Source organism: Hirundo rustica, chromosome 18 (assembly GCF_015227805.2).
Source record: "Hirundo rustica isolate bHirRus1 chromosome 18, bHirRus1.pri.v3, whole genome shotgun sequence".
NCBI classification, from domain to species: Eukaryota; Metazoa; Chordata; class Aves; order Passeriformes; family Hirundinidae; genus Hirundo; species Hirundo rustica.
The window spans coordinates 6410073-6436984 of record NC_053467.1 but is presented as its reverse complement, the minus strand read 5'-3'; the positions used below and the strand labels follow the sequence as shown (position 1 = coordinate 6436984).

The 26912-nt window shown below is 40.2% G+C and overlaps 1 protein-coding gene across 1 annotated transcript in view; it reads left to right on the top strand.

Moving 5' to 3' along the window:
- The first annotated feature begins 18285 nt into the window (after positions 1–18285).
- CA10 (carbonic anhydrase 10) overlaps positions 18286–26912 on the top strand; it is a 273558-nt gene continuing 264931 nt past the window's right edge. The window contains 2 exon segments of the mRNA XM_040081363.2: positions 18286–18548; positions 19164–19661. Of these exon segments, the coding sequence (XP_039937297.1) occupies positions 19601–19661 (61 nt within the window). The 5' untranslated portion in view covers positions 18286–18548; positions 19164–19600.

Below are 26912 nucleotides of genomic sequence, written 5' to 3'. Positions count from 1 at the left end.
GTGATAGAAGCTACTCTCATCCCTGGACCCCTTCGCTGTTCCCTGTTTCTGTTCCTGGATAAACAATATTTGGAGACCCAAACGAGAACCCGTCCCTTTGCCTTGTTGTCAGCAACTTTACAGCAGTGTGATCCAGACTCAGAAACGCAGGTTGCTCTCTGGGACCACATTACAGCACGCTCACCATAAAGGAACCATTCACCCATTCTGTATAAAGAATATTTCTTACCTCTCAATGACTGTCCAATGTTTGATTTAATGCAGGACTTTTCCTCAATTGATTTGCAATTGACAAGATCAAGAAAGACATTTTTATTCTTTCTTACTCCTATGGAAAATTTCCTGCCTTTGTATTACCTTCAAATACAGGATCATATTCCTTTCATCAATTCATAATTCAAAATAATGCACCCTTTCTTCTCTATAGGCTTACACTGCAACAATGCACATTAGTTAAAGATATCAAAGTATGCTTTATTTAAAAAGTCAAACTAGGCTTTATCCATAATTTTCTAAATCTCATTAAAGGGTCTTTCATATTGCAGATTGGATAATATAGCACTTAGACTTCATAACTGCTGCAAGTGAATCTATTGCCATAGGTAGTTCCAGGAGAAGACAAAGGAATGCCTTGGGCGTGAACCTGCTCAAATGCAGATAAGGTGCCCTGCTATGAATCACTGTCCTCTGCCAAGGGACCAGCTTGTTAATAAAAGGTCAGGAATCACAGCATTACTATTTTCCAGCAGAAAGAGAAACAGGGACTGGATTTTCTTTATCCATTTTTTTTTCCCTTTCTTCCTCACTGAAGTATTCTCAAGCATCCATTCATGTTCCCAGTGTGCCTGGTTTGCAGATGAGTGCTGCCTTTTGAGACAGCACAATTGTGTGATGCATTTCTAACTAGGCAGGGCTGCTATAGAGTTGGACTGCACACATCCCAGACTGCTTTGCAGGATGTGATTCAGCTGGACTTTTGTTCTTAAGAGCACATATGTCTTAGTAACACAAAGCCTCCATTTTTAAAATTAGGCTAATACCAAAGATATGCCTTGGAGAACATTTCTAATCAAGGATTATCCTCTAGGCCTGTCATTTATGGCACTTTTGTTACTCTTGACTAATTCCATTACATTTTCTGAATGAAAATATAATAATAAAGGTTTCTCTATATAACTTAGCAATTTATATGTCGCAGTCAAGGTGAAGTTTCCATTTGAAACTTTTTTATCCTGAGGCTGTAATTTAGCAAAGAACTCAAGATCATGATCAAGTGCTTTGCAGCACCAGCATTTTGGTGGATGCATCTTGGCTCCACAGTCATTTTACAACCTAAAATTCCATAAACACCAATCACAGTTAGTTAATTCTTTTCATTTAAGTTTGCATTTGGCCAGAAGTCTGGGGATACTCCAAATACCCCGATAAGCTGTTATCATGATAATTTACCTAGTGAAATTAGCAGTTAAGGACTTCAGGGCAGTCATTCACATATTTAGACTGAAAAGATAGTACTGGTTTTAGCACTTTCTCTTTTTTTTTTTTTTTTTTTTTTTTTTTTTTTTTTTTTTTTTTTTTTAAAAAAAAAAAAAAAAAAAAAGAGCTCCAGCTAGCCAGGAAATATTTCCCAACGTCATATATAGTTGGTATAATCCTGTTTAAAATTATCAAGTGCACTCTAGGAAGCTTGCTCCCAGAATAAAGCAACCCAAAACACATACACAATCAGGTCCCAGAGATAAACCTTGATATTGCATTTTGCAGCAATTCTTTTTCAAAGTGATCCAAAAGCAGCAGGGCTGCAGAAGTCAACAGGATAAACAGGAAATCTTCCCTGAGAAACCTTCTTGACTGACAGATGGGAGCAAAGGGGAGATTCCAAAGGATTCCAAAGGAAGCATCTGGTCACTGCTAAATGGATTTTATCAAGAGTGGAGAATTAGATTTCATTAACCTATACAGATACACTGGATACAATTCACCAGAACAGATCAGTACATTTACACTGTAGCAGACTTACAAGACTGTTAAAGTTTGTCCTGATACAAAATCCCTAGAGAAATCTCACAATTTTAAAAGGATGTTCTTGGCTGACTAGCTATTTATTATGTAAGTAGAGAACACCACTCCACACAGTATTTTATGCTTCTGATACCTAAGAATTGTCACAGAACACCAGCCTTGCAGTCTAGAAAGGAAAGGCAGAGGGAATCTCTCATTAAACCTCCTTTGGTCTCAGTACAATTGTTAGATTAATCAATTGGATTTATGGCAGCCACAGATCCTATACCAGACAAGATGGGTTAACACTTTTTTGGTGATTGTGCTTGTCCTTTCTTTGTTCAGGTTCTCTCCAGCATCTTGGGATATTCCCCTGAATTGTTCTATACCAGGTAAGACACAGTCTGAGTCTCTCTTGCAGACATAGCTGAACAAAATTGGTGCAAAATTTTAACAGAACAACTTTGCAGCATTTCCAACACCCTTCTGTGGATGACCACCACCTGTGTGAAGGGGAAAGTTATACAGTGAAGTCCTGTGAAATTCCCCTATACACAAAATGTTGATTCTTAAATGCATGTAATCCCCACAGAGGGAAGGAAATATCCCTGCCACTTTTCCCTACTTAAAATTTTAGAATGTATTGAAAATTCAGAGGAACATGCAATCTACACCACACTGAACTCAATTCTCATTTATACAATGCTCTATTTACACCAGTCTGTCTGCTCGGAGGGCCTCTTCAGCAGGAGTAATTATAGTTATGCACACTTCATGGCCCCCATTATTCTGACAAAGTGGTGTAAAGAACCTCTGATGCAGAAGGAAATCGGGCCTACTTATTTTTTAATACAGTGACTTTAATATAGTTGGTGTTTTATCTTCAATTCTGTCTATATATATCTCAGTCCTCTACTGTGCTTTTGCATGGTATTGCTTGATACTATAGTCAATCTTCTTGGAGTACTGCAAGTTTAAAAAAATATCAGAATATTAGAGGTAAAGAGTAAGCTCCTAATTCAAGTCACATCCTGAGTGACAGGGGAATGAAAGCCCTATGTGTTTTGAACTTGGGCCATTTCATTCTTCTGGATATATCTGTGGTTCTGCTCTGACTTCAGGTCTGCTCTCAGTACTATTATTCATCAACAGCAGCTCCACATTCACTGCATGGTGGAGATTTCTTAACTCAGCTCCTGTGACATCTCAAAGTTTTGAGCTGATTTGATTCTCCTTTCTGACAACATTCCTTGCTCTTGTTTAGTAAATAGTAAACTAAAAGGAAAAAAGTTATTTTTCTCCCTTTTAATAACCTTTCTGCCATCAACCAAGTACAGGGATCATCCTTGTATATAACAGGAAAATTTCTGGACTTCTTTTGGCATTTATTCCACCATATTGCATTTTGGAAAGTTCCCTAAACTGTAAGGATAAAATACAGGTATGCAGGGACAGGCTGTAGCTAATCATACAAAGGGATTGAGATATCAAGGGGCACATTCTAGGTAATCATCTCAGTAAAGCTCCGAGTGTCCTTGGGGTTTTAGGTAAGAGAACAGGGATTCTAGGTTAAACATGACAGGGATACTACATCTACCAGTTCTTGGAAAGCCTTTGGGATATCTCTGAAAAGCTTAAAAAAATTCCTAGAAAAATTCTACATAGCAACATCCTTGAAAAAATCTACAGTGAGAATTATTAGAAGCTCAGGAGAAACTCCAGAAAGGTTTTCAAGTGGGAAGTTACTAGAAAACATGAGGGATTTCCTCAAAAGGTTATACTCTAAGAAATTAATGGAAAAAAAAAAACCCAAAAAAACCCAAAAAAAAACCCCCCACAAAACAAAAAAATTACGGAGAAACTCAAAGAAAGCTGTAGGGAATTAATATATTTTTCATTTTCTGGAGTGCCATATATCTGGAGTTAGGCATCCTTAAGGAAAAGGGAAAAGTTATGCAGCAATTGAGAATAAAGAATAAAAGGGGAGAGAAGGGTAAATGACTAATTAAGAACAGTTTAGTTAATAATGCTGATAAGCATTCCTTCTTGTAAGAGAAATCCATTCATTACAATCATCTCCACTAGTGACTATGCAGGATCTTTATCTCTTCTCACCGCAGAATCCCACTGGTGTTGCTGTATCTAATCCTGCTTTCCAGTCTCTTTGGGAGAAACCCCACAAATCCACTGATGTGTTCCTAAATCTGACAGAAGTGTTGGAGGGGGCTTGAAAGTACTCTGAACATCATATTTTTCATTTACACACCACCTCTGTGCCAGTCTAGTTCTTGATGAAGATCAGTTGTAAGTGCTGTGTAAAAGCTGTCCTTCATGGTTTATAAAATACTGTGATGTCTTGGTGATGCTGTAGCCAGAAGGCACTTTTTATCAACAACTGTGTCGAGGAAAGAAACCTGACTGTAGTGAACCCAAGGGTGAGGAAGGGCCCTTCTTGAAAAATCTGAGTTGGCAGCATAAACTGTTTTAAAAATTAAATGTGAGAGCAAAGCATCTTGGAGAAAGGATCAAGAAGGAAGCAAGAGGAGCAGGTGCTCTGCATTATCCATGGGTCATGGCAGCCCATGGATCAATGCGCACAGTGAGGTTTCAGGAGGCTGAACTGCTCCTGAGTGAGCCCCTCTGCATGACATGACCTAAAGACTGAAGTGGGCACAGGGGAGAGCTCCTGACCTGAAATAGAGGTTGATATGAGAGTAAGCACCTCTATGAGGGAATAAATTTCCCCTACCTGGAGGCCAGCATACTCCACTAGGTGGTGAACCGTTGATCACAAAATGGAGTGCACCCTAATTATCACACACCTCAGTGAACCCCAGCCAACATCATCCACTCCTCTGGAGGGTGAGGCAGCTGACACAAACACAACCTTATCTCTGTTTCCACGGAAAACTCCATTAGTAAAACCTAAAACTGACAGAAGACAAAACATTCACCAGGTGTTTGTAAGGGAAAAACAGATCAAAGCCACAAGATTTCTAATTCTTCAGCGGTGGAATCTGTATTTCTTACAGCATCAAATCATTTGGAGTCCAGCTTGTGCTGGACTTTTTACTGCTGAACCCATTACCCCAAGGAACTTGGATGCAGGCAGAAGAAATCAAGCACAGGTTTAAAAAAGCTGCCTCAGCCAAGCAGAGCAAGAATGCCCTGGCACCAAGAGCCAGCTTGGTTCTGCAAAAATGGGTTATTTTCTGGGGAAAAAAACCAAACCAAACAAAACCAAAAACCAGACCTCTTTTCAGTTTTATTTTCATAATGAATAATAAGTCTTGTGCTAGAAGCCCATTAGTACCATCTGTGATTTAAATGTCTCTAGGAAACAGATTCAAGAATGAAGGACATTAATTCTACAGGGCATATTCATTGAAAATCTATTTCTGTGATGCAAATAGAATGCATGTGAAAGCTTTGCTTCCTGAAGGATCTAAGGGCTCGTATCTGACAATTCTGCTAAAAAACAAGGTAATTAATTATCATGCCAGAAAATACTGTAGTGGGGCTGCCCTTCTGAATTTTCTCTATGCAGGGCAATTCTTACCAGTTGTTCCAGTTGCCCCTGTGCAACATTTGATTTTTTGAAAGCAGCCTCACAAATAAAATTAGTATTTCAGCTTAAAATTTAAACTTGAATGGAAATGTATCATTGAAATGCCACTGTTTAGAAGTGATTTCAGGGTAAAAAGCAGTAATGAAGGTTAGCCTCATACTATATGAAGATATAAAAATCTTTTATGTTCTGGTTCACTACAGGGTTCCCTTTTCCTTGCTAACTGCATCCTAGGAAATAATTTCCTGCACACACATACACACACACACACACACACACACACACATAGCATTTTATGAGTAAAAAATCAGATCTGTGTTCCCAGAACATCACAGAAATCAGTTTTCCATAGCAGATCCTTATTCTGGTTTGCCTTAGGTCTCATATTACATTTAAGTATGTAAATGCTCTATGCCTTCATAGGTACATCTACACCATCCCTGAAAACACATCTATGAGGCAAAGTGGTGAGGAGCTAGCAATTAAAAAAAACCCAAACAAACAAAAAACAAACAAACAAACAAACAAACAAACAAAAAAAAACCACCACCACCCAAACAAACAAAAACCCCCCACCATATTATCTCTTTTAAGCAATATAAGTTCTATACATAGTGTATATATTTTACAAGTATATCTTAGGCAGGCAGTAAAAAATACACTCTTCCATGCACATTACATGTTCTCACATCTAGACTGTTTCTCAGCGCAGAAAAATCAGGAGCAATGGCCTTGACTGTAGACATTTCAACAGGTTTGAGCTCCCAGTCATTCCTTCTTAAACTGATAGGAATTTGCAAGGAATTATCATGTTAATTCCAGAATTTCCTCTTACACTTAGGAAGTCTCTCGTCCTGAACATGTCCATTGCACCATGGCTCTGGTGCTGTCCTGTGCTGTACTACTGTGGACATGATCAACCAGCAAAAGATATGAGTGATATCAAAAGTCTCCCTACATGTTTCAACTCTTTATAACTAATTTAACAATAAAAATATGTTACCAATTCCCTTGCAGAAGGCTGCCTACAAGGATGACTTCACTGTTTGCTGTACCATTCAATGACACGTTTAATAGATAGGGAAAAAAAAAAAAATACAGGAGTGTTGAACAGAACCAGAGGATTTGGATGCATGAATGACATAGAAAATGGCTGCTGTTGTGGCTACTGAATCTTCTACTGCCTTTTTCTTTTTCTTTTTCTTTTTTTTTTCCCCAAACAGACTAAATATAGAAATGTTTCACTCGCTGCAGCACTATTAATACACATGGTTGGAATAACAATGACCTGCCTCCTTGCCCTGGTCTTCCACTCGTCCCCATCTTTACTAATTCCTGTCACTACAGCTCAGTTAAATTGTTACAGAGCCTTCCCCACAATACTGTAAGTTCAAAGTAATTCCCAATTACATCCATAAATTATTAATCCCTCCACTTGCTCCTGGATCTCTGGGGGAAAGTAACCAGTGAGTTTATGCAAGAACACATTGCACAGGAGAGAACAACTGAAACAAATGGGTGTACCTTAAACTTGTTGGTCAATTCCTGTTTTATGTGGCTGAATGGTTCAGCTCAGATAGGACAGCAGCTGTAGCAGAATTTTCAAGAACTCTCTGCTGACATCTTAGAGAAGTCCTTGCTAATCTTGACCTTTACTTTTGGATTTACTCTGATATTCATGAAGTGGCTTGTCTGGTGATGGAGGTTCTAAAATGGATGATTTCCGTGTAACATGCTAGAAATATAGACTATATTCTCTTTGGTATTTCACACATCATACTGCCACAGAAATACACATTATGAAGCTCTTTGCTTCATGGTGGCAAGTGGTACTTTAGGAGGAGAGGAAGAAATTCACACTATGGCAAGACCATAATACCAAGGAATTCCTAATGAGGAACAAGGGAGAAACAGATGAGAAAGACTGGGAAATAAATGCAAAGATAGATTTATTGCGGTGCTAACAGATTGAATGAATTGTGGCGGAAAATACAACAAATTGGGAAAGAAATATTGAACTTCTCAGCTGCTCAGACAGATATGACTAATATTTATAACCTGGGAATGTATGTAATTTCAGTCAGCTGGCAGAAGTTAAAATGCTAGAAAAGACAAGGCTTTTAGCAACCTTTTCACCAGTTAGCAAGCCACTGATCCCTGAGGTCTTTTGACTTCATCTGCTAACTCACAGACTGCTGTGACTTAGGATTTTACTTAATTTTACTTTTTCCTAGTGACATTTACACTTTGTACTGAAGAGGCAAAAGAGAAAGAGTTTAATGTGCTTTCACTATATGACTATAGAAATTAATAAACTCATTTATAAATTTTTGTCTGTAATGCTACTTTACAGTGCATAAAGAAATCTAATTAACCATAGTGAGTCTAGCAGCACTTACACTGTCAGTCAACAGAGCGGCACTACATGATGAAGTTACAACGTGTCCTATTTGCTTTTTACACAAATTAACATTTTGGATGGTTGCTACCATGATCCTTTTATAGGCTGAACTTCACATAAAGTAAAACATACCAAACGGAATTAAATCTAATTGAATAATGAATACTAGCCTAGTCCATTTCTCCCCAAAGATGTAATAGCTTCTGTAGTACTAATTATTAATGATTTGCAACTTGTCAACAGGTTCTTAATAGTTGAGTCAGGATACCCACAAGCCAATTTTAAAATTGTCTTTTATTTACTGGGAATACAGATTTTAATAAGTGATGATCGCCTAATGCACTAAATAAATGTTGGCAAAAGATGATTCCTGTATTCTGCACCTACAACTCAACTGAAAAAATTATTGTTATGATTCTATTCATAAGCAGGGCACTTAAATAGTACAAACATCTCTAGCCCCAATAAAAGTCCAATATCTCTGCAGAAAAAAACATGCAAATTTATGTGAACAAACCACATAAGAAGAGCAGATGGTGGCTCTTGATTTTAGTAAAGGTGAGTGTATAAGAGATGAATTGACATGAAGAAATGTCCTGGTTTAGGGCAAATTTGGGAAGAAACCTCTGAATGGGGTCCCTCTGGAAGGCAAATTATAGCTGCCCCTCCCCCAGCTGGTCTGGGAAAAATTTCCTTAGAGAAAAGTGGGAAAAAACTGTTTATTCAACAAGTAAAATGTTGACAAGCATAAAAAAATAATAATATTAAACAATAAAACCTCTCACTGTTCTGAAGAGAGATGGCAAAATTGAGAAAGTCCTTGCAGATGTAGCTTGGCTCACTCAGTCTCTCATCAGTTCCTCTGGCACCAGAAAATGCCGAGGTCCAGACCCCGGTGGGCCGCAGGTGTGAGATCTGGGTGCTCTTGGGGGTTTTTCAGTCCAGAGTAGGTTTAAAGAGTCCCAAGGAAAAAAAAAAATAAAAAAAATAAACAACAGTCCAGGGAACTTCTCTGCCTCAGCTAGCTAAAAACTAACTAAAAAGCAAAGGACATCTCTCTTTCTGTCTGTCCATAGACAACACAGTCCAGGAGCAGAATGTGTAGGAGTGCAGTTTCTGAAAACAAATTGCATGCTGCTTCTCTTCCCCGTTTCACTCTCAGAACCAGTCTTAGAACTTAATATCCAGCATAAACAGAACAGACAGTTGGAGATACAAGCATAATAAAGTCACCCCAGGACAAGAAGTAATAATAAGGTTCACAGATAGTCTGGAGAGATAATTTTTAAAAGTCCAAAATACTGCCTCTCTCCTGTCTTGCCTATGGGATTTACCTCATGTACACAAAATATGTTCTCCCTGTCCCATAGTGAGGGGCCCTGTGTGGCAGGGATTGGCAGTGCCAGAAGATAGAAATCATCAAGCATCTCAACCTCTGGGACCTCCAGCTCCCCAAAAACAGGCTGACTGCAATCATGACTGGCCTGTCACCACAAGTGACCACAGGGCAGGGCCTAAAGGGTCCAAATCTGTCTTGACATACCTGCTTTTCTTAATCATGTCAGTTGTCACTTTTCCCCTTAGCAAAGTGCTCTGAGTTGATCCAAGACACAATCAAATGGTTAATCTTAATCATATGCTAAAGTATCTCACTGAATGAAGACTTCTACTGGGGCCAAATTAGTCCATATATCTCCAACACTTAGTTTAGTTTACCTCTTCTATTATTTTAATGAAGAGGAAAAAATTCATACTATTGCTAATAGTGATTTAAAATGTTATGCATATTAGTTCCAAACATTTTCCAAATATTTTTTTTTTCCCTTGATGGAAATTATGACTTAAATTCTACCCTGTATATCCAGCTGACTCATGTTGAAGAGGTTTTTTGTTACAGTGACTAAAGGCACAAGGACACAAAGCAAATTGTGGGGCACAAAATAACTTGTTAATGAAGGAGTTAAAAGTGTTCATCAAAAGAAGCACTTTGAAAATACAGGAAATTCTAACCCATCACTTAGCTCTGGGCTTATGAGACATTTACAACAAGCATGTATATTTTGAGATAGTTGGCAATGACATCTTTATGTTTTTGTTAGCAAAGCTTCCATCTCACAATCCCCTTTGGTCCTGAGTATTGTTAAAAATGTGCCAGGGTTATAGCTGTTCATACCTTTCCACTTCTAAGTAGTACAATGATCAGAGAAAAGCAAAGTTTTATGATCCCTTCAAGGTATTTGAAAATGACATTAAATGACGTTCATAAAGATTTCTTAAAGTCAGAAGAGTCTTCTTTTCTTTTTCTGAGCTTGTTCTCATCCTTTTGAATTGTGATAGATGCCAATTCCTCCACTCTCCTAGAAAAATACAAAGCATAAGTTTAACATGTCCCATAAATCCACTGGTAGCACCTGCAGATCAGTCATCATGGACTTCTTTAAAATAACAACTTTTCTTAGGACTCGCATCGTATTTATCACCAGAGCTTACTGCAAGCATTATCTGCTGTATTTTTGCATCTTTTTGACGAGTAGCACCATTTTACAGAGTAAAAGTGAGGGAGATGAAACCGATTTAGAAGCAGGCATCAGTACTAGCAATTCCTCCCAGAACCTGGAAGATTTAGAGGAAGGAATTAGGAGAGAATTTTTTTCTTCTGCAAATGAACACGGAAGTTCAGTTCACACAGAAGCTGAGGAAGTGCCATTCCAGCTGCAGCTATTCCAGTTCTTGACTATAAACTGCAGTTGTGCTGTATGAGACACTATGCCTCTCCAAGACATAAAAAAAAAATCCCCAAAACCTGAATGCATAGTCTCTTTAAGCACTTGAATAATTCCATTTGCTCAATTACTTTTGTGATGAAAGTTATCCAGCTGAATTGAGGCTTAATTTCAAAGGAAATGTGCCAATAATCGAAGTGTGAAACTCCCATTCACTTTAATCGGGAGAAGCTCAGGCCCATAATTGCTGCTTTATGGACATTTGCAACATGTCCATAAGTTGCATGGAACAGCATTTAATGTTGAGCATATTAATCTCTGGTTTCACAGTATTCATATTAACTGATTTCGCTTAAAAAAATAATACTGGAAAAGTAAGGTATTTTCTTGCAGAATAAAAATCTGTTTAAAGATAACCCTGCTCACAAAATATTAAAAATCTAGAGAGACAAGAAGAATACCAGCTACTAAGCATGCTTCTCTTCCTTCTTAATTGTTATTCATAACTGCAGAAAAAGACAATGTATTTGCCAGAAAAAAAAAACCAAAAATGGTTCATGCATTAATGCAGAAAAATACAAACTAGAAACAGGCAACAATTTCAGCAAGATTGTGCCTCATGTTCCACACATGCACAAACAAAACCTTCCACAGAGAGAGAAGCCAAAAAATGTGACTTTCTTTCTACATGTTCCTCCTTTAGGTTCTAGAAAAAAGCTCAGGAGAAAACAACTTTTAATGAGTTCATGCACCTTACCCTGGACAGGAATCAATGTTTGCTCAATTTACCTTTTTCCTGACAAATGTCCTGTGGCAAATCTTAGCACAATGGGAAAAGTGGCAAAAGACCTCTTACATTCTAGTGGGAACAATCCACCCCAAAAGCAACATGTACCTAAAATTTCCAGCATAGCTACCTTGACTCACACATCCAGAATATTACTATGATATTGCAATCACTATTTCTAAGAAATTGTATTAAACAGGCACCAGGTGACAATTGGCTGTCAAAGTCTGTAGTGTGGAACCAGTGAGACGCATTTCAGAAAATTTCTCAAGATGTGTGTTCTTTACTTTTATAGTGAGATGACAAAGAATTTGCAGTATTAAAAAATACATATTGCTTTTGATCTTTTAATTAATTCAAGCTTGCAAGAGATAAGGATGAAGGAAGAGAAACAGAAAACAAAAAGTTTTCTTTCTGCTTTGTAGCTGCTGCAGGTGGTTGTAGAAATAGTCTGCCTTGCACCAACAGAAGTTGCCTGAATGTGGCAGAAATGGTCTTGCACAGGTCCTGGGGCAAGGTGCAATTACAAGCAGTGTGGGAAACTAGCCACCTGTGACTGTTAATAAAAAAAAAAAGGTGATAGAAGAGGCACCAGTAGAGGCCAAATAGCCCTGTTTGCCTTAATGACCCTGCTGGAACACTGAGACTTTGGCACAACTTCCATCTGCCCATAATCTCTGATGTGAGTCAGCCAAAAACTGGATTGAAAGAATGTCCCTTCTCATCTTCCACCTCTCTTGGACCATACTGCAATCAGTTAGTACAAAAATAACCCAATCCCTAGATCATGGAGGATTTTTTCATATTTTTAATTATTTTTAACAGGCAACTTTCCTAATCTACTCCCCAGCTGTGGGAAATATGAAATATTATATGAAATATGAATACTACAAGGATTGTAATTACTGTACCACCTGAAGTAACTTTGTCTGGTGGCTTTGACGCTAGGAAAAAAAAAACAACAACCAGTTTTCCCACTCTATGTGCCTGGTCAGAAAATCCCAAATCTGTGGGTGCTAAACTGAAAAGAATCCCAGAAACCTACTGGGGTTTGTTGAGCAACTGCATGATCACATGACATTCTAAACACTTTTGTGACTGCTCACTTACAGAAAAAACTAAATCACTGCATTTTACATATGTCTTTTTGACACAGAAGAATATTATTTCACAAATACTTGATGTCAGCTCTGTTTGCTGGAGTTCAGACATGAAAATGGGGAGTTGGACTGAAAATTAATCTTTATAATGAATAAACTGACTCACAGGAAAAACACATTGATTGACCTCATAGTTAAGTGTCATCTACCTTGTTTCTCTGTTGGGGGTGTTTTTAACTTCAAATAAATTAAATCATTATGTCTACCAGCAAAATGGAAACTCCATCTCAGTTTTGATAAGGACTATCAATATGAGAAACGAATGACCTTAATGCTCATTGAACAGATGGGTTCTTAGGGGGCTGTATTTTTATAATGATATGTTATGTTTTTATCACTTTTCCAAGTGAGATCAGCATTATTTATATGCACTGAAGACATCAGAAAAGATAAGCATGGCAGTTAAAAAATGTGGAACAGGAGCACTAGAAATGATGTGGCAACATTTATCACTGAGTATTTATAGCCACATTCTCAGCAATTCACCAGTGGCTTTTCAATGGTGACTTTCTTAATCTCTGAACCAATAAGTTACTTAAGCATCTTTATAATTTGAGTGGTCCTACCTAAAATCTTAAAATGAGACACATGACTAAGAGGGCTGAGCTCAGACACAGACAAATACAAGATTTTGTGGGCTGAAGATTGCTGACAAGGATGAATTCCTAACGTTACAGCCAACCCTTTGAGCCCCCTCCTCCTTGCTGACTGGGACCCCCTTAAAACATCATAACTCACACATCCAAAGTGCTGAGCAGGGAGGGCTGGAACTGCCTGTGTTGCCTCTTGCTGGCCAGTGCTGCCATATCACCTCAGACCTAGGGCACTGATGAGCCATTGCTACTCCTGAAGTGGCAAATTATCAGCCTGAATTCCCTGCAGAATTGTAGCCCATTTTATAAAAACAAGGTATTGAGATACAGGCAGCTTGGTGTGGTGGTGTGAGAATTGTTTTTATTAAGTTATTAAGTTATTTTTGTAAGATTTTTAAGTTATTTTTATAATGGTTGAGTCCACTGTATACCCCTGTGTTCTGCATTGGTTTTCCCCTTATGAGTTAGGACGTTTTCTGTTATTCATTCCTTCCCTGCACCTGTCGCTGTCAATTCCCCCCCTCTCTCCTCGTGGTCGCCCTGTCTGTCACTTGGAGACCCTTCCCTGGCTTCTGGAAAACTCCGGGAGGGGTGTCGAGTGATAGGCTGGGGCCCGGGAGACCCCCTCCCATCATTTCGTGGTTGGTCCCCGGTTTTAGGGTTCACACCCCCGGTTAACCCCCCGATTCCTGTGACTGGCTGACCGGTTGTCGCCACCCCTGTTTCCACCCCCCCTTAAAAACTGCCGCACGCCTGCCCTCGGGGTCTCTCCTGGGCAGCAGGTGCAGCGTGCAGAGCCCCGCATCCCTCTGCCTCAATAAACCTATGTTACATCCTGCTCGGGAGAGTCCGCCTTTCATTAGCTGCTGGGGTCGCTTACGTCATCTACGTGCCCGTCGCTGGCGGTGGGATCCAAGTTCCCACAGGGAGGAAGCGGCACGCTTAGCCTGTCGCTCCGACCTTACCACGTTGCCACAGTGAGACACTGAGCTAGCCTGTGGCTGCGCTGGTCAGCGCGATTTCTGGACATTGCGACAGCTTGGCAGAAGCCACGCAATGCTGGCACAATCAGCACTTTAAATTGTTTCCTAATCCACACTTATTCCTTGAGACTGGAGTTCCACAAACAGGAAATAAATAAGTAGCAAAAGTTTGAGTAGACAAATTTTTGTTTCTTACTTTAAAACAAATGGGTATGTAATTCTTTATCATAGCTTTAAAGGTTTGCATGGAATGCACTGAATTTTTCAGGTAGTTTTTGGCAATTTATCATGACATTTTACTGTCTCTGAAGTTACTGGAACTTGCATGGAAAGATATTCAAATGTACAGCCTAAACACAAAAGCCCTTTTTGTCTTCTGCAAACAATTTAATTGCAATAAGAAACTACTAGTGCAATTTCTACCTGGAGTATAAGAGTAAACAAAGAGTAAACCTGAGATAAGAAGGCATGGTGTAGCATTTATGTGCTTTATGACAACAAGGTTCAAAGCTATCATTATGATAATTTATAACAACCATTTTCACCTCAATAGTGGTTAAGGTCCAATTCTAGTAGAGGTTGGTAAAGTTTCCTGAGCTGGACACCAGTAACCTGATGGTCTGGGTGATCTTCAAGTGCCTATTTGGATTTGAGGACCTGTGAGCATCCTTCTACCTGAGTGAACTACAGCATTAATCCTTTCTTTGATTTTGAAGTAACATTGATTTTGGTTTGTGCTTCTATCTCAGTGGTAATTCAGACACTGACTGACAAGTTCTTCCATCATCCCTTTCACGGGGCCAGCAGCTCCTGGGACAGGATGAATTCAAGAAAGAGCAGAAACTGCTCCAGCTCTGTCAGCTTAATTGCCGGAAACATGCCAGAATCTTTAGCCAACTTCTATAGCAGGCCCTTGCTGAGGTGACTTAGTTAAACAGCATTGAGCCAGGGAATGCACATGAAAAGTCCTGTACCTGAGTGGGGGAATGTTCAGCAGGGCAGGAGTGAGGAATGGCAGCAATCTCTTCCAGTGACACAGAGGAAGCCACAGTTCAACCTATTTTGCTCAGAAGTTCCTCCGTTCAGAGCAATTTCTACAATTGATCTTTCCTGATCCAAGCTAATTTTGAATCAAATTAATCAAATGCTGTCTCCTCTGAGCAGCTATGAAACTGTGTTATATTGGTATATAAACCTTTCAGCATGTGAAGTTAGTAAGTACCTTTTAAACTCTGTTCACAGAGCTAAAAAGGTGCTTCTATGTAAATTTGGCCTGAAGAAACTTGGGTGTCCAGCTTGTAATTAATATATTGAACGCTTCTAAGCTGCCAGAAATCCCAGTCGGAAATCTGAGATAGTAAAATCCTCAAAACTGAGCTACACACACATGCTTCAGAGACCTGTCTGAACCCACTTTTTGCAGTCATTTTACCTTCCAGACATGAGTAGTCAGTCCAATGACTCCAGCACAGCTCAAAGATTGTCAAGATCAAGTTTAAGAAATTTAGCCAACTGTACAAATAGGAAGGGAATTCAAATAAGGGCAGTAAATATCAACCCCCTTTATTTTAGTGAGTTACAGGAGTTTTGAGTGGAAACCTCTGCAATTAAAAAAATGGTTGCTGCAGCCAGAATTTTTGTCTGTTTGGAATGTCCTTGCAATGTATATAGCAGAGTGCTGTTCTGCTCCTGTCTCAAATATACCCTACTATATTAAAACATTTCCCTTGAGATCAAACAGACTGTGCCAAATTCTTCAGTGAAAGCCTGATCCAAACATCATCTCAGTCTGCAGAAATATTCCAACTGATTTCTGTGGGCTCTGGAACAGGCCCATATTGATATCCATTCAACTTAATTGAACTAAGTTTTCCTGGGGAGCTGCAGGGGCCAATATGGGCATAATGACTTCAAAATCAAGCATGAAGGGCACTGCCAGTTAAATCACATCACAGTGAGGAAATGACAGCAAAATGAATTCATTACTATTTATCTAGATTTAAAAAACCTGAAGTTTCCAAGTTCACTATGGTTATTTTCCAGGTGAAGGAAACTTCCAAGTTGCCTTTGATCCCTCAGAGATTTTTCAGTCCGAGTCACAAACTACTTCTTTATCACAGGCCTCTGAAATAATTATGAGGTTTGCACGAGGATGATAAGCTTACTAAAAGCATGCACAAAATTTAATATATTTGGGACTTTTGGCTATCTACTAGCAGCCAACATCAACTACCTATTTTTTTTTTCTGCCATTAAACTCATATTAAAGTTCCACTGATCGTCAGCAGGAATTAAACATGAGCTTGCCCTTAGGATTTGGCATTCCCTTATCTCCAATTCAATTGTTTGCTGACCTAGTGGTCAACACACCCTTTTACAAGAGATCATCCCACTTGCTTGAGACATTTATTTCCACATGTAATGCCATAATTTCAAGGAGACTTGTTTGGGAACAAGGATGACTGTGTAAATATAAAATACAAGGTCTCTTTGGGGGTTAATATGTTCTGGATTGGGATGTTATTGTAACAAATTATTTGGGAAAATCCAAAAGAGAATTCACAGGCAAATCCATCGCAAACATTAATCTGTTTTAGTAAAGGAGTTTAGTAAACATCAGTAGAAATCTTTACTGAGCTATTTCCTAGGTGTGCTTACATCTAGAGATAGATAATGCTCCTCATACCTTCTATAATCCCAGAACAGGAGATATTAATCTGGATTTTAATAAGGCATAAAGAAGAGAAATGCACAGAATACTTAAAACTTAAGTATTAAAATGATACTCAGCATTCTGCAAACCTGTCAGGGAAAGGATTCCCTCCTGCTGCACAGCCCCACTGTTTAATGGAAGTCCATCAATATATGTAGGAATTCTTGTCCGTAAGCCTTGAATGACAATGTCTCATGTCCAGCCTCACTGTTCTCACTGGGCAGATAATAGCAATTAATTTGATAGAATCCTGAGTCTCTTTGTAAGCTGTAAGAAGAGATGGAGCAAACATCAGCAGAGATTGCTGCAGTGCAAAGAGCACTTTCTCTACCCCGAGAACCAGCAAAATGAACAGAAGCATCACACTATTAAGAGTCTGCAGTCCAAGTCTTTCTTTCAAAACTGTAATGATTTTGCCCCATCCATTTGCTCTGAAGCACTCAAGGATTTCTTGCTCTGCCACAATTAAATACCATCGGGTATATTTGAAACTGGTGAGTTCTACACATTTCTCAGAGGCAATGGAAATAACATAGCCCTTCTCTTCGAGATGCTTTCCGTCCCCATTCAGAGATCCAAGCATCCTCCTTTTGTTAGAATCTACACAGAGGTACATTTTACAAGTAAGCCCTTGTTAGCTCCAAGTATGCCCAGGTTTGAGACCTGTTTACAAATCAATCTGTTTTCAATCTATGCTGCATGCATCCCCCGCATGCATTCCATGTTTGTAATATGACCTCTGCACACCTGCCAAGAGCTGGGAGATCAGTTTGATACCCAAAGCATCTCCCTTCCCCTTTCCCTTGCCGTAGCCATCGAAAGCATCCGCAGTCAAAACGGTTGCACCTTCTCACACCTGCCCTGAGGCGGGATTTTCGTTTGCAGCCCTGAGCCCCAGTCCCCTCTCCCACGACAGCCCAAGCCATCCCGCCGGGCGCCGCGGCCCGGGGCAGCCCCCGCGTAGCATCCCGCGCCGCGCAGCACCCCAGCCCATGGCCACCTGCCTCTGCCAGCGCTGCCTTCCTGCGCCCAGTTTCCCCATCCGCAGCCAGGGAATCAGGCCCTCCCCACGCCAGATGTACTTTTTTTTTTTTTTTTTTTTTTTTTTTAATTTCCCCTGGGGTGGAGGAGGAGAGCAAAATCAAATTGGCCGTGCATTTGAACCCAAGTGAGTAGCATCCTCTGGAATGCAGAAGACAGCTCGGCGAGCCGGGCGACCGTGGCAGGGAGATAGGGCTTGCCCCCTCTTCCGCCCCCGCTCCGACCGGCCCGGTCCCGGCGCAGACCGGCCCTGCCGCCCACGCAGGCGCCGCCTCCGCGGCGGAGCGCGCCCGCCGGCCCGCGCCCGTGCGCGCCGCCGCCCCAGCTCTGCCGTGCCCGCCGCTGCCGCCCGCAGCACCAGCTGCATCCCGGGGACATGGCGGAGTAGCCGCGGTCCAGGGAGCACGGGCAACTCCGAGCAGTTAGTTATGGTACCTCCCGACAGCTGAAGTGGAGGTAGGTGGTGGCAGCCTGGCAGCCGGCGGCTTGCAGTTTGACCTCGATTTGTTTTTGGGACTGCAGGCTGGAGCGGTACGTCCGGTGAGCTGGGAGAGATATAAAACCAGGTGGAATTGGGGGTAAGTGAGGGATTGCGCCAAAACTGGCACTGCCTTTTTTTTTTTTTTTTTTTTTTTTTTTTTTTTTTTTTTTTTTTTTTTTTTTTTGTCTGCCGGGGGAAGGAGGGGAAGCTATGCAGAGCTGTTGTGCTCGCGGAATGCCATCAGATATGCACTGCAGCGCGGGCACTTCTCTAACTCTCAGTTGGAGCCTCCTGGTGCCCTTCCGCCACCGACATGACAGAAGTTCGGGTCTGGTTCTCTTTTCGTTCTTGTTTAAATAAGTTTTAAAATACTGGCGTCCTCAGCCAAGCCGCCCGGCGATGCGCACAAGCAGCACTTGATGCAGACTCCGCGCTTGTGCCATTCGAACTGGGGGACACCCCCCACACACACACTCCTATTCCTCCTCCGCTGCCAGACAGCCCTGTACTCACTTGCCGAGAGCTGCGGGAATGCATCCCGGGCCAGGGCTCTCTGTGCGCGGGGTAAGCCCGACCCCTGCAGTCGCGTGGTGGAGCCGCCGCGGCGCGCAGGGATTGCGGCGGGGCCGGGCGGCCGGGGCTGCGTGCTCCGAGCGCGGCGGGGGTGGCGGGGCTTGCAGCGCGTATTAATCTCTTTCCGTTCTTTCTGTAGCAGCAGCAACGGGACGGGAGTCCCCTCCCCCCGCCGCCGCCTCCTTGCCCGGTATGTCAGCACTGCCCTGCTGAGACGTGCAAAGAGTTTTGGGGTTAACTTGCGCCTGGCTGCCCCTGGAATAGAGGCTCTCCGGATATCGGATCAGTTGGGGTTTTTGTCTATGTCGTGCTGGGAAATCTGGTGGAATTTTTTCTCGCTCGAGGAGGAAGAGCCCGGTGCTGGCAGTTTGCTTCGTGGTCTTTTTTGTAGGGCGAAGAAAGGGAAGGGATCTTGCTTGAGCCGTGCAGAGAGGGAGCTCGGACATGTGTTGTCAGCACATCTGGGGAATACAGTCTGCAAGTCTGAAGGGAAATTTGCTGGGATCGTTCAAACTGCAGTATTGATCTTGGTTATTTTTTTTCGCCGAGGGATGCACTTGGCATGAGAATCAGAGGATGGAAATTGTTTGGGAGGTGCTTTTTCTTCTGCAAGCGAATTTCATCGTCTGCATTTCAGGTATGCAGCAAGTACAGAAAGGACGAGGGAGCGGGGAGATACCATACAGGGTTCCCAGGCATCCCCTTATTAAGGGGCGAGAGGAACAGTTAAACCTAGATCAGAATAGTAGTTAAAATATCCATGAATAATATACTGTGATTGCATTGTGACAGAAATCAACTCTTCACTTCCCTCTCCCACTTAATTCCAATATGTGTCTTAATTACCATTTATTGGTTGCAATATACAACATGGTGTACTGATAAAGGAGATGCTTATAATTCCCAGTGTACCTGATTGTGATAATTATTTGCAACATTGACGTGATCCCAGAATTTCATATCTCCTGAAGTTCATAAACTTGGCAGATCCTGAAGGTTTTGTGGTTTGTTGATGGAGTTGTCATGTTCTGATGCCACAGTTCAGAGTCTGCAAGGGGAGGGGTAACAGTAAAGAATGTGTCTCTGCTTTTAAAATGAGCTTTACTGTGTCTGTGCTCTGATTTTTTTTTTTTTTTTTTCCTTTAAAAAAAAAAGCCCCATTCAGAGAGTTCTGTGATGGCTGGGATTTCCAGCTTTATCTTAAGCTTGTAAATATCTCTGTCTCTTCAATATGTAGAAAGGTCATTCCACTTAGGAGGGCTTGTCCAGTTAATGAATTGGCACGCCTAGGTGTCTAGCGTGAAGGATTTGAACAATGTATTCTTAGGGAAAACACTCTCTTTGATTGCAAAAGCCCTGGCTCCCTTGTTAATTTGTCATGTTGGTCATGCTGGAATAATGATGTTGTGGGAAGCAGAAGCGGTGAGGTGGCCAGTTTTGTAGTTTGGGACACTCCAGGGAGCCCCATGGGGATGCGAGCTGCCTGCATCTCCCACTGCTCCACTTCCCGCAGGCTGTCTCTGCCCTCCAGCCGTTGCATAAGTCCAGAAACGGGAACACAAGCAGCACAAGCAAGGTGCTGCTGGGGGGAGATCCAGGGTCGTGGTGGACATCTCAGTGTTCAGCCTGGATGTCCGCAGGGAGAGGCAGCTCCAAAGCTCTCCTGGGACCATGCAGAGATTGGCCTGAGCTGTGTCCCAGCCACAGCCCCCAGGCAGCAGCACCTGCAGCATCCCCCCTGGCAGTTTTGAGCCCCACTGTGCTTCCTGCAGCACCTCACAGTTTATTCACCCTGCCAGCCCCTGGGCTGGACACGCATGGACGTTGGGGGCTTTGCATTCCTCTTAATTTGTCCTGCCTGCACTTGCCCCAAAGCTCCTTTATTCCTGAGCAAAAAGCATTGCTGTCAGCCCGCAGTGCGCATCACTATTCCTTTTATCCCTACAGACTGGCACCATCTGCCACCAGACAGCTGGGTGACACTGCCAGCACCCCAGGCTGACCTTCCACTCATGCCTTGGTACCATCAGAAAAAATTGCTCCCTCGCTTTTTGGAACAGCAAAACTTCCTGCCTCTTGTCACTGAAATCTCACATTTACCTATTTAGCTCAGTATGATGTGCCACCTGTCCAGTGCTCCTCAAACTGGGTACTTTAAAAAGTACCACAGTGAGAATGGCAAATTGCAGCTCATTGCTCTCTTGGCCACTGTGACAGTAATATCCTGAGACAGAAAGAAGCTGTCTCATTCTGTGCCGGTACTTACGCCATACATTTAGCTGTCATTGTTCCCTGAGCTCCCACTCTCCTTTCCTCCTCTTCAGACAGGGGAGCCCAGGCTTCTGAACCAGTGGGACAAGTCCTGCAGGGGCTCCCATTGCTCTCCATCTCCCTCTAGCACTAATGCCTAGTACTGTACATACTCACACCGTGTCTACTTGCTTTTTCTCCTTTTTTTTTTTTTTTTTTTTTTTTTTTTTTTTTTTTTTTAAAGGAAATAAAGGGAATAAGTGAATGTTGGGATGCTCCTGCTGCATCGTTAAAGCTGTGGTTTCAGATAATTTTGATGACACAGACAAAGTATACAGGCTTCAGCCTTGTTTTCTTTTTTTTCCTTCTTCCTGGGGATTTTTATTTTTTTTCAGGAATCCTCACTATCTGTCATCTTAGTAAAAAGGAATAAGATCTGTGGATATCTGACTGGCAGTAACGCTCTGTATGTTGCCTCTGCCGTCCTTTTTATGCTGGGTTTTGTAGCAAATTAATCTAGCTGAGATGTCTAGATAGCAGTGCAAGTAGGAGATGTCATGAAGCCTGTTAAGAGATTGCCTCAGCACAGGATTACAGATGCTCTGTATTTTAGCACTTCAGCACTGGTCATTCATTTAATGCATTACTTAAAAACCCCACTAGTTGAGCACTAGTGCTGCAAATGACTGGAATGTGAATTAAGGAGTGTAGCAGTATCTTCTTTTTTTTTTTTTTTTTTTTTTTTTTCCTTATTCATTCAGTTGTTTCAACAGTGAAGACTTCAGACAGGTCTGCTGTATGTTGCTCTTTCTTGAACATTAGCAAATGTTTGATTCGGTGTTTAAACCTGTGATCTTCCTCCTGCTAATTCCAGTGGTTATTTGGATTAGCGCCTGTTAGGGGCTGCTCTTCAAAGGGATAATGCCATTCACTGAATTGAATAGACTGTTAAGTTCTTTAATCATTATTAATAAACTTATTAAACACGGGTTCAGTGTTATGTCTTTTGCTGTGTATTACATTTAAGTATAAATTATGCTGAGTGTGGTACTTGTGATTCTTATTTAAAATAAGTAATGATGGAGTTATACAGTTGACTTTTTGGTATCTCACATTTATTAATTTCTTGGAGACTTAGTATATGGCACGTAGTTTAATCTATTAAGAAGAGGTGTATATATACTTTCAAAATATTTTATACTTAACATTTTTTATCCATTAGTTACTTTATCCATTATCATATACTTGTGTATATGAGAGATTGATTGTTTTGGAAGAAATTATACTGAGAATTAGAAATTGTTTTTTTTTTTTTTTAATTACTGGCTCTTCTGTGTGTTTGGGAAATAATTTATCTGTCAACTGAGTATTTTTGTTTTCTTGGCATACTGAATTAAGGCTTTTGCTACTTGGAATTGCTTGTATTAAAAGAGAATCTAGTTTCCTTGTGCAGATGCAAATGAGAAATACAAACAGGCTGAAGGACCAAGAAAACCATTTCTGTTTTTTTGACAGAAATAAAAGCCCTTGCTTTCCTTGAAAGTCATATTTATTCCTTTGAGTTGTAGTCTCTGAGAAAAATAGTCATGATTTGTATTATGATTTTTGATGGTTTGTCCTTTTAATGATACTGTTCAGCATAGAAGGAGCACAGAGCAGAGAAAATGAAGATGTCCTGTAGACAGAATGCTGGGATAAGCCCTCATTAGATGTTGTTCCTTTGAAGATGCAGATAGTCCTGGCATAGGGATTATACTGTTTATATACAAAGAAGATAATAGTTGTTATATGATATCCAGAATTTCCTTCCCGAGTAATAATGCCACCGAAGATGAATTAGCATCAGTGTTCTCAGGTGGATGTCGCCTTTGCTTGCACGATCATTTGTATGAACCATGAGGAAGGTTTTTTGTGAATTTAGATATTAACAATCAATTTCAAAAAAAAAAAAAAAGCTAGGAAGTTGTTTTCAAAACTTTGCAGAATTCTTTGTTTAAATAAGAAAATTTATTCTTGGGTGTTGATTAAGACTGTTTCCATGTACATTTTCTGTTAATACATCAACAAACTGATTTATAAAACTTGCATGGTCAACATATTTGTGCCTTCCTATGAATTTATATACTACCTCTTACTGGTTTGGCTTCTGGGAACTAATATGGATGAAAGCTGTCTTGTTATTTGGAAGTATTTTCGTCTTTTTCCATGTTGTCAAGGCACATGGGGCCAAATCCCTTTTATGATGCAACTCCTGTGGCCTATTTGGCAGCACGCAATTGCCATAAAACATGTATGATGAACAACTAAGATGATGTAAAAAAACCCATCATCTATCTAGGAATTCCACTGTGTATTAAGCATCTGATGTGACATCTCCTGGCACTGAGGACTAGAGGTGGATTTAGAGCACATTCACTTTCTGTCTTGGTGCTTCTGTAGTCTCTGCAGTCTTATCATAAAACAGAGATGCCTTACAGGAACTTTAAACTATGCCAGGGCTGGAATTACCTTATAAATCATGATCTGTAAGGTCTGATAACTCTTCTTCTCATGGCATCACACACCCCGAGATAATTCAAGCAGAAGTACTCTTGTCGATGAGAAGAATATCAAAGCTCTAATGTCCAACATTAGAACAGTGAATGGTTCATTATGTTAGGAAAAAAATGTTGAAATAGTGGTAATTATCTTCAAATAGTATCACAGAAACAGCTTTTTCTGTCACTTTTAAGTAAGATATGTCATATTCTAGGGGAAGGAATTATTCAATGCACACACACACATATGTGAAAGTGAGCACTAGGCATACAGGAAGGTGTGAAATGTAGAGGGTTTCTGGTAACTAAGAACTTTACCCGTTACAATATTTTTTCCTGCTTTAATACTGTCTCCAGAACCTCATGTCTGTGGGCAAACCTTCATGCTTGCACGGAGTTTGTTGATGTTACTGAAAATCGACATGAATTCAGTCTGTCTGCTCACATTCACAGAATGGACGGACCATAGGTTGAATCCAGAGATTATCAGTTCCTCAACTTTGGAATGCTTTCTCACTTTAGAGATTTTTATACCTTCTCAAGAGGTATAAAGATGTTTCTGCTTGAAAATTCTTTGGAAATAGCCTTTGTAGTCTCCTGCAAATGTCTGCTTTTACTTTTTTTTTGATGCATGTCTTGTATTTTTAATATTTTTTTTGTTAATTTTACTGCATAACTAGATAGGTGCTAAAATGCTGGAACAACATGCATATTTTTAGCTTATATTAAGGTAGTAGAAGGGAATGTTTATGAATAGTTTTTGCACATATTATGCTGAGCTATTTTCCATCCAATAAACTGGTGGAAAGAAACTGGTAATTGCTTCTATTCTTTTCCAAATCTCAGTGATGTAGATACCCAGTTTTCAAACCTTGTAACTTTGTTGTCTTGCCTCATTGTAATCCAATTTTGAACTAGATACCAAGCCTCCAAGACAAAATTATTAAAATCAGGAATCAAACCTGACTCAAATTAAGCACTCTCAATTTAAGGGTACTTTTTAAAATGCAACTGAAGCTGTAGAGAAGTTTTGCACTTGACATTTTTGGAAAGTCTCAGTTTTTAATTCTACAACAGCTAGATTTTAAATATAGCAAAGATTGAAATGGCTTTCCATTTGCATTTTGAATATGCCTTTCACAGGAATGAATAAGGAAGTCCTGCTTTCTCTAAAAATTGTTTTTTTCTCTTTTGCTGATGGCCAAAGTATCATTTTCTTTCTTGGTTGAAAGGTGGTAATTCAGCTGAGGAGGAAGTCGCTGTTTTCATCATTGCTGATTGTTTATGGCTAAACTTAACATGGAAAAGACTGAAGGGGATGATCTGGGCTGTTAATAGAGAACTATATAAAACTGTTCCATCATTATCTCATTACCAGCTCAAGCAGCAGACAAAACTAGATGACAGTTAGTTATTGACAATACTGAAATACTGTGATAAGTGTTATTTTGCTCCTGTCTTGTTTTTATCTTCACTGCATGTTTTTATCTTCACTGCATGTTGGGAGGAAAAAGAAATAGGAATCAAATTGTAATTGACTTGTTTAGAGGCAACACTGTACAATGGGACTGTATTTCCATTGTAATGCTTTCAGAAAAGTGCTTTCCCATACAGAGGACAATATCACTTAGTTAAAAAAAGTGTACTGTGCTAAATGAATTGCAAAGTTATTGGTAAATAAAATTTTTTTCCAAAGGATAATAATCTGGCATTTGAGAAAGGGGAGGCTTTACAGCCAAACCTATTTACAGTTGAAATCAAAGTAGTAGAGTATTTTATTGCTAGTTTAATCATTGATAGTTAAAAAACTGTAAAGAGTCTTTTAATGGAATTTCTCGGAGATAAAATAGCAAGTTACAATTGTCATGAAAATAGAGGGCTGAAACATTGTAGACCTATTTCCTGTGTAGTGCCTTTCTGGTGATGTAGAGCCTCATTCATGCACATAGGTGTTCATAAGTGCAAGCTTCCAATTTGCCGATATGGCAAAATTTGTCAAGTAGTGCTTAGCAGGTGACAGTTAAGGTAAAAGTAACCTAGATTTACATCCACCCTAAAAGTCCTTGCAATTCCCAAAAATTTTATAAACAGCTTTGGTGTTACTGAGACGTGGGCCTTAAATATTGCAAAAATTGAACTGTCAGTAATGAGAAATTAGATGGCAGGTGTCTGTGCTCCTGTAGACAGCCTGGTAAAGTCCTGCAGGATCACAGCCCTAAAATACTTCATTTGCTTTTACTCGTCTTGGAAAATGGAAGGTGATAAGTTTCCACATACATTGCATTCTGAAATCAGTGGTCAGAACTAATGAAAATAAATATTTCCATTGTCAGATGTATGTTTCCACATGAAAACATTTCTGTTTTGAATTCATGATTCTGTAACGTTTGTGTTTCTGTAGTAAAAATAGCTTAAGCTTAAATGTAGCACGTTTTAACTTTCCTGATGTTGTTGCCAGAAAAATGCCGCATCAGCTATAAGCCACAAAAAACTAATTAGGATGTACTTTTTAGCAAAATACTAAAATAAACGTACAGTCTTTTTTCTTCCCTTTATCATTAGTCCTTAACTTAGTCAAGCTTTAAGTATGGAATGCAAAGAATCGTGCACTGAATTGACCAAAGTGGCTTCTAAGCATATGCATGGAGGAGGCAGCTAAGCAACATTTTCCCTTTTTTTCCCCTCTAAATGTGTTGATATCTCTATGTTTTAGCAATAGCATTTGAGTAGATGAATTTAGAGGGAAATGTGGTTTCTGAAAAATCATCCTCTTGTCATTTTTGTGGGTTGTTTCCAATTTAAGTTCCTTCCTGCTGCTAACTACTATAGAGCCCTGTTCTGCTTCAGGAATAATCCTAAAAGGATTCTTTTTGCTTTGCCAGCAGGTTTCCTATGGATTATTAATGCTAAAAGAAAAAAGATAATGAATGCTAGTGAAGGGTCTTTTGTACATGTGACCATGTGTTTGAAACTGATGCTGAATTTGCTATTTCCTCCAGCGAACTCTGCCATTCCCAACAGGATGGTGTTTAGGTAGCTAAGGGAGCAGGTCAGGAAGGGTTCCTACTGCCACAGCTGGAGTTTGTTTGGCTATGTGATAT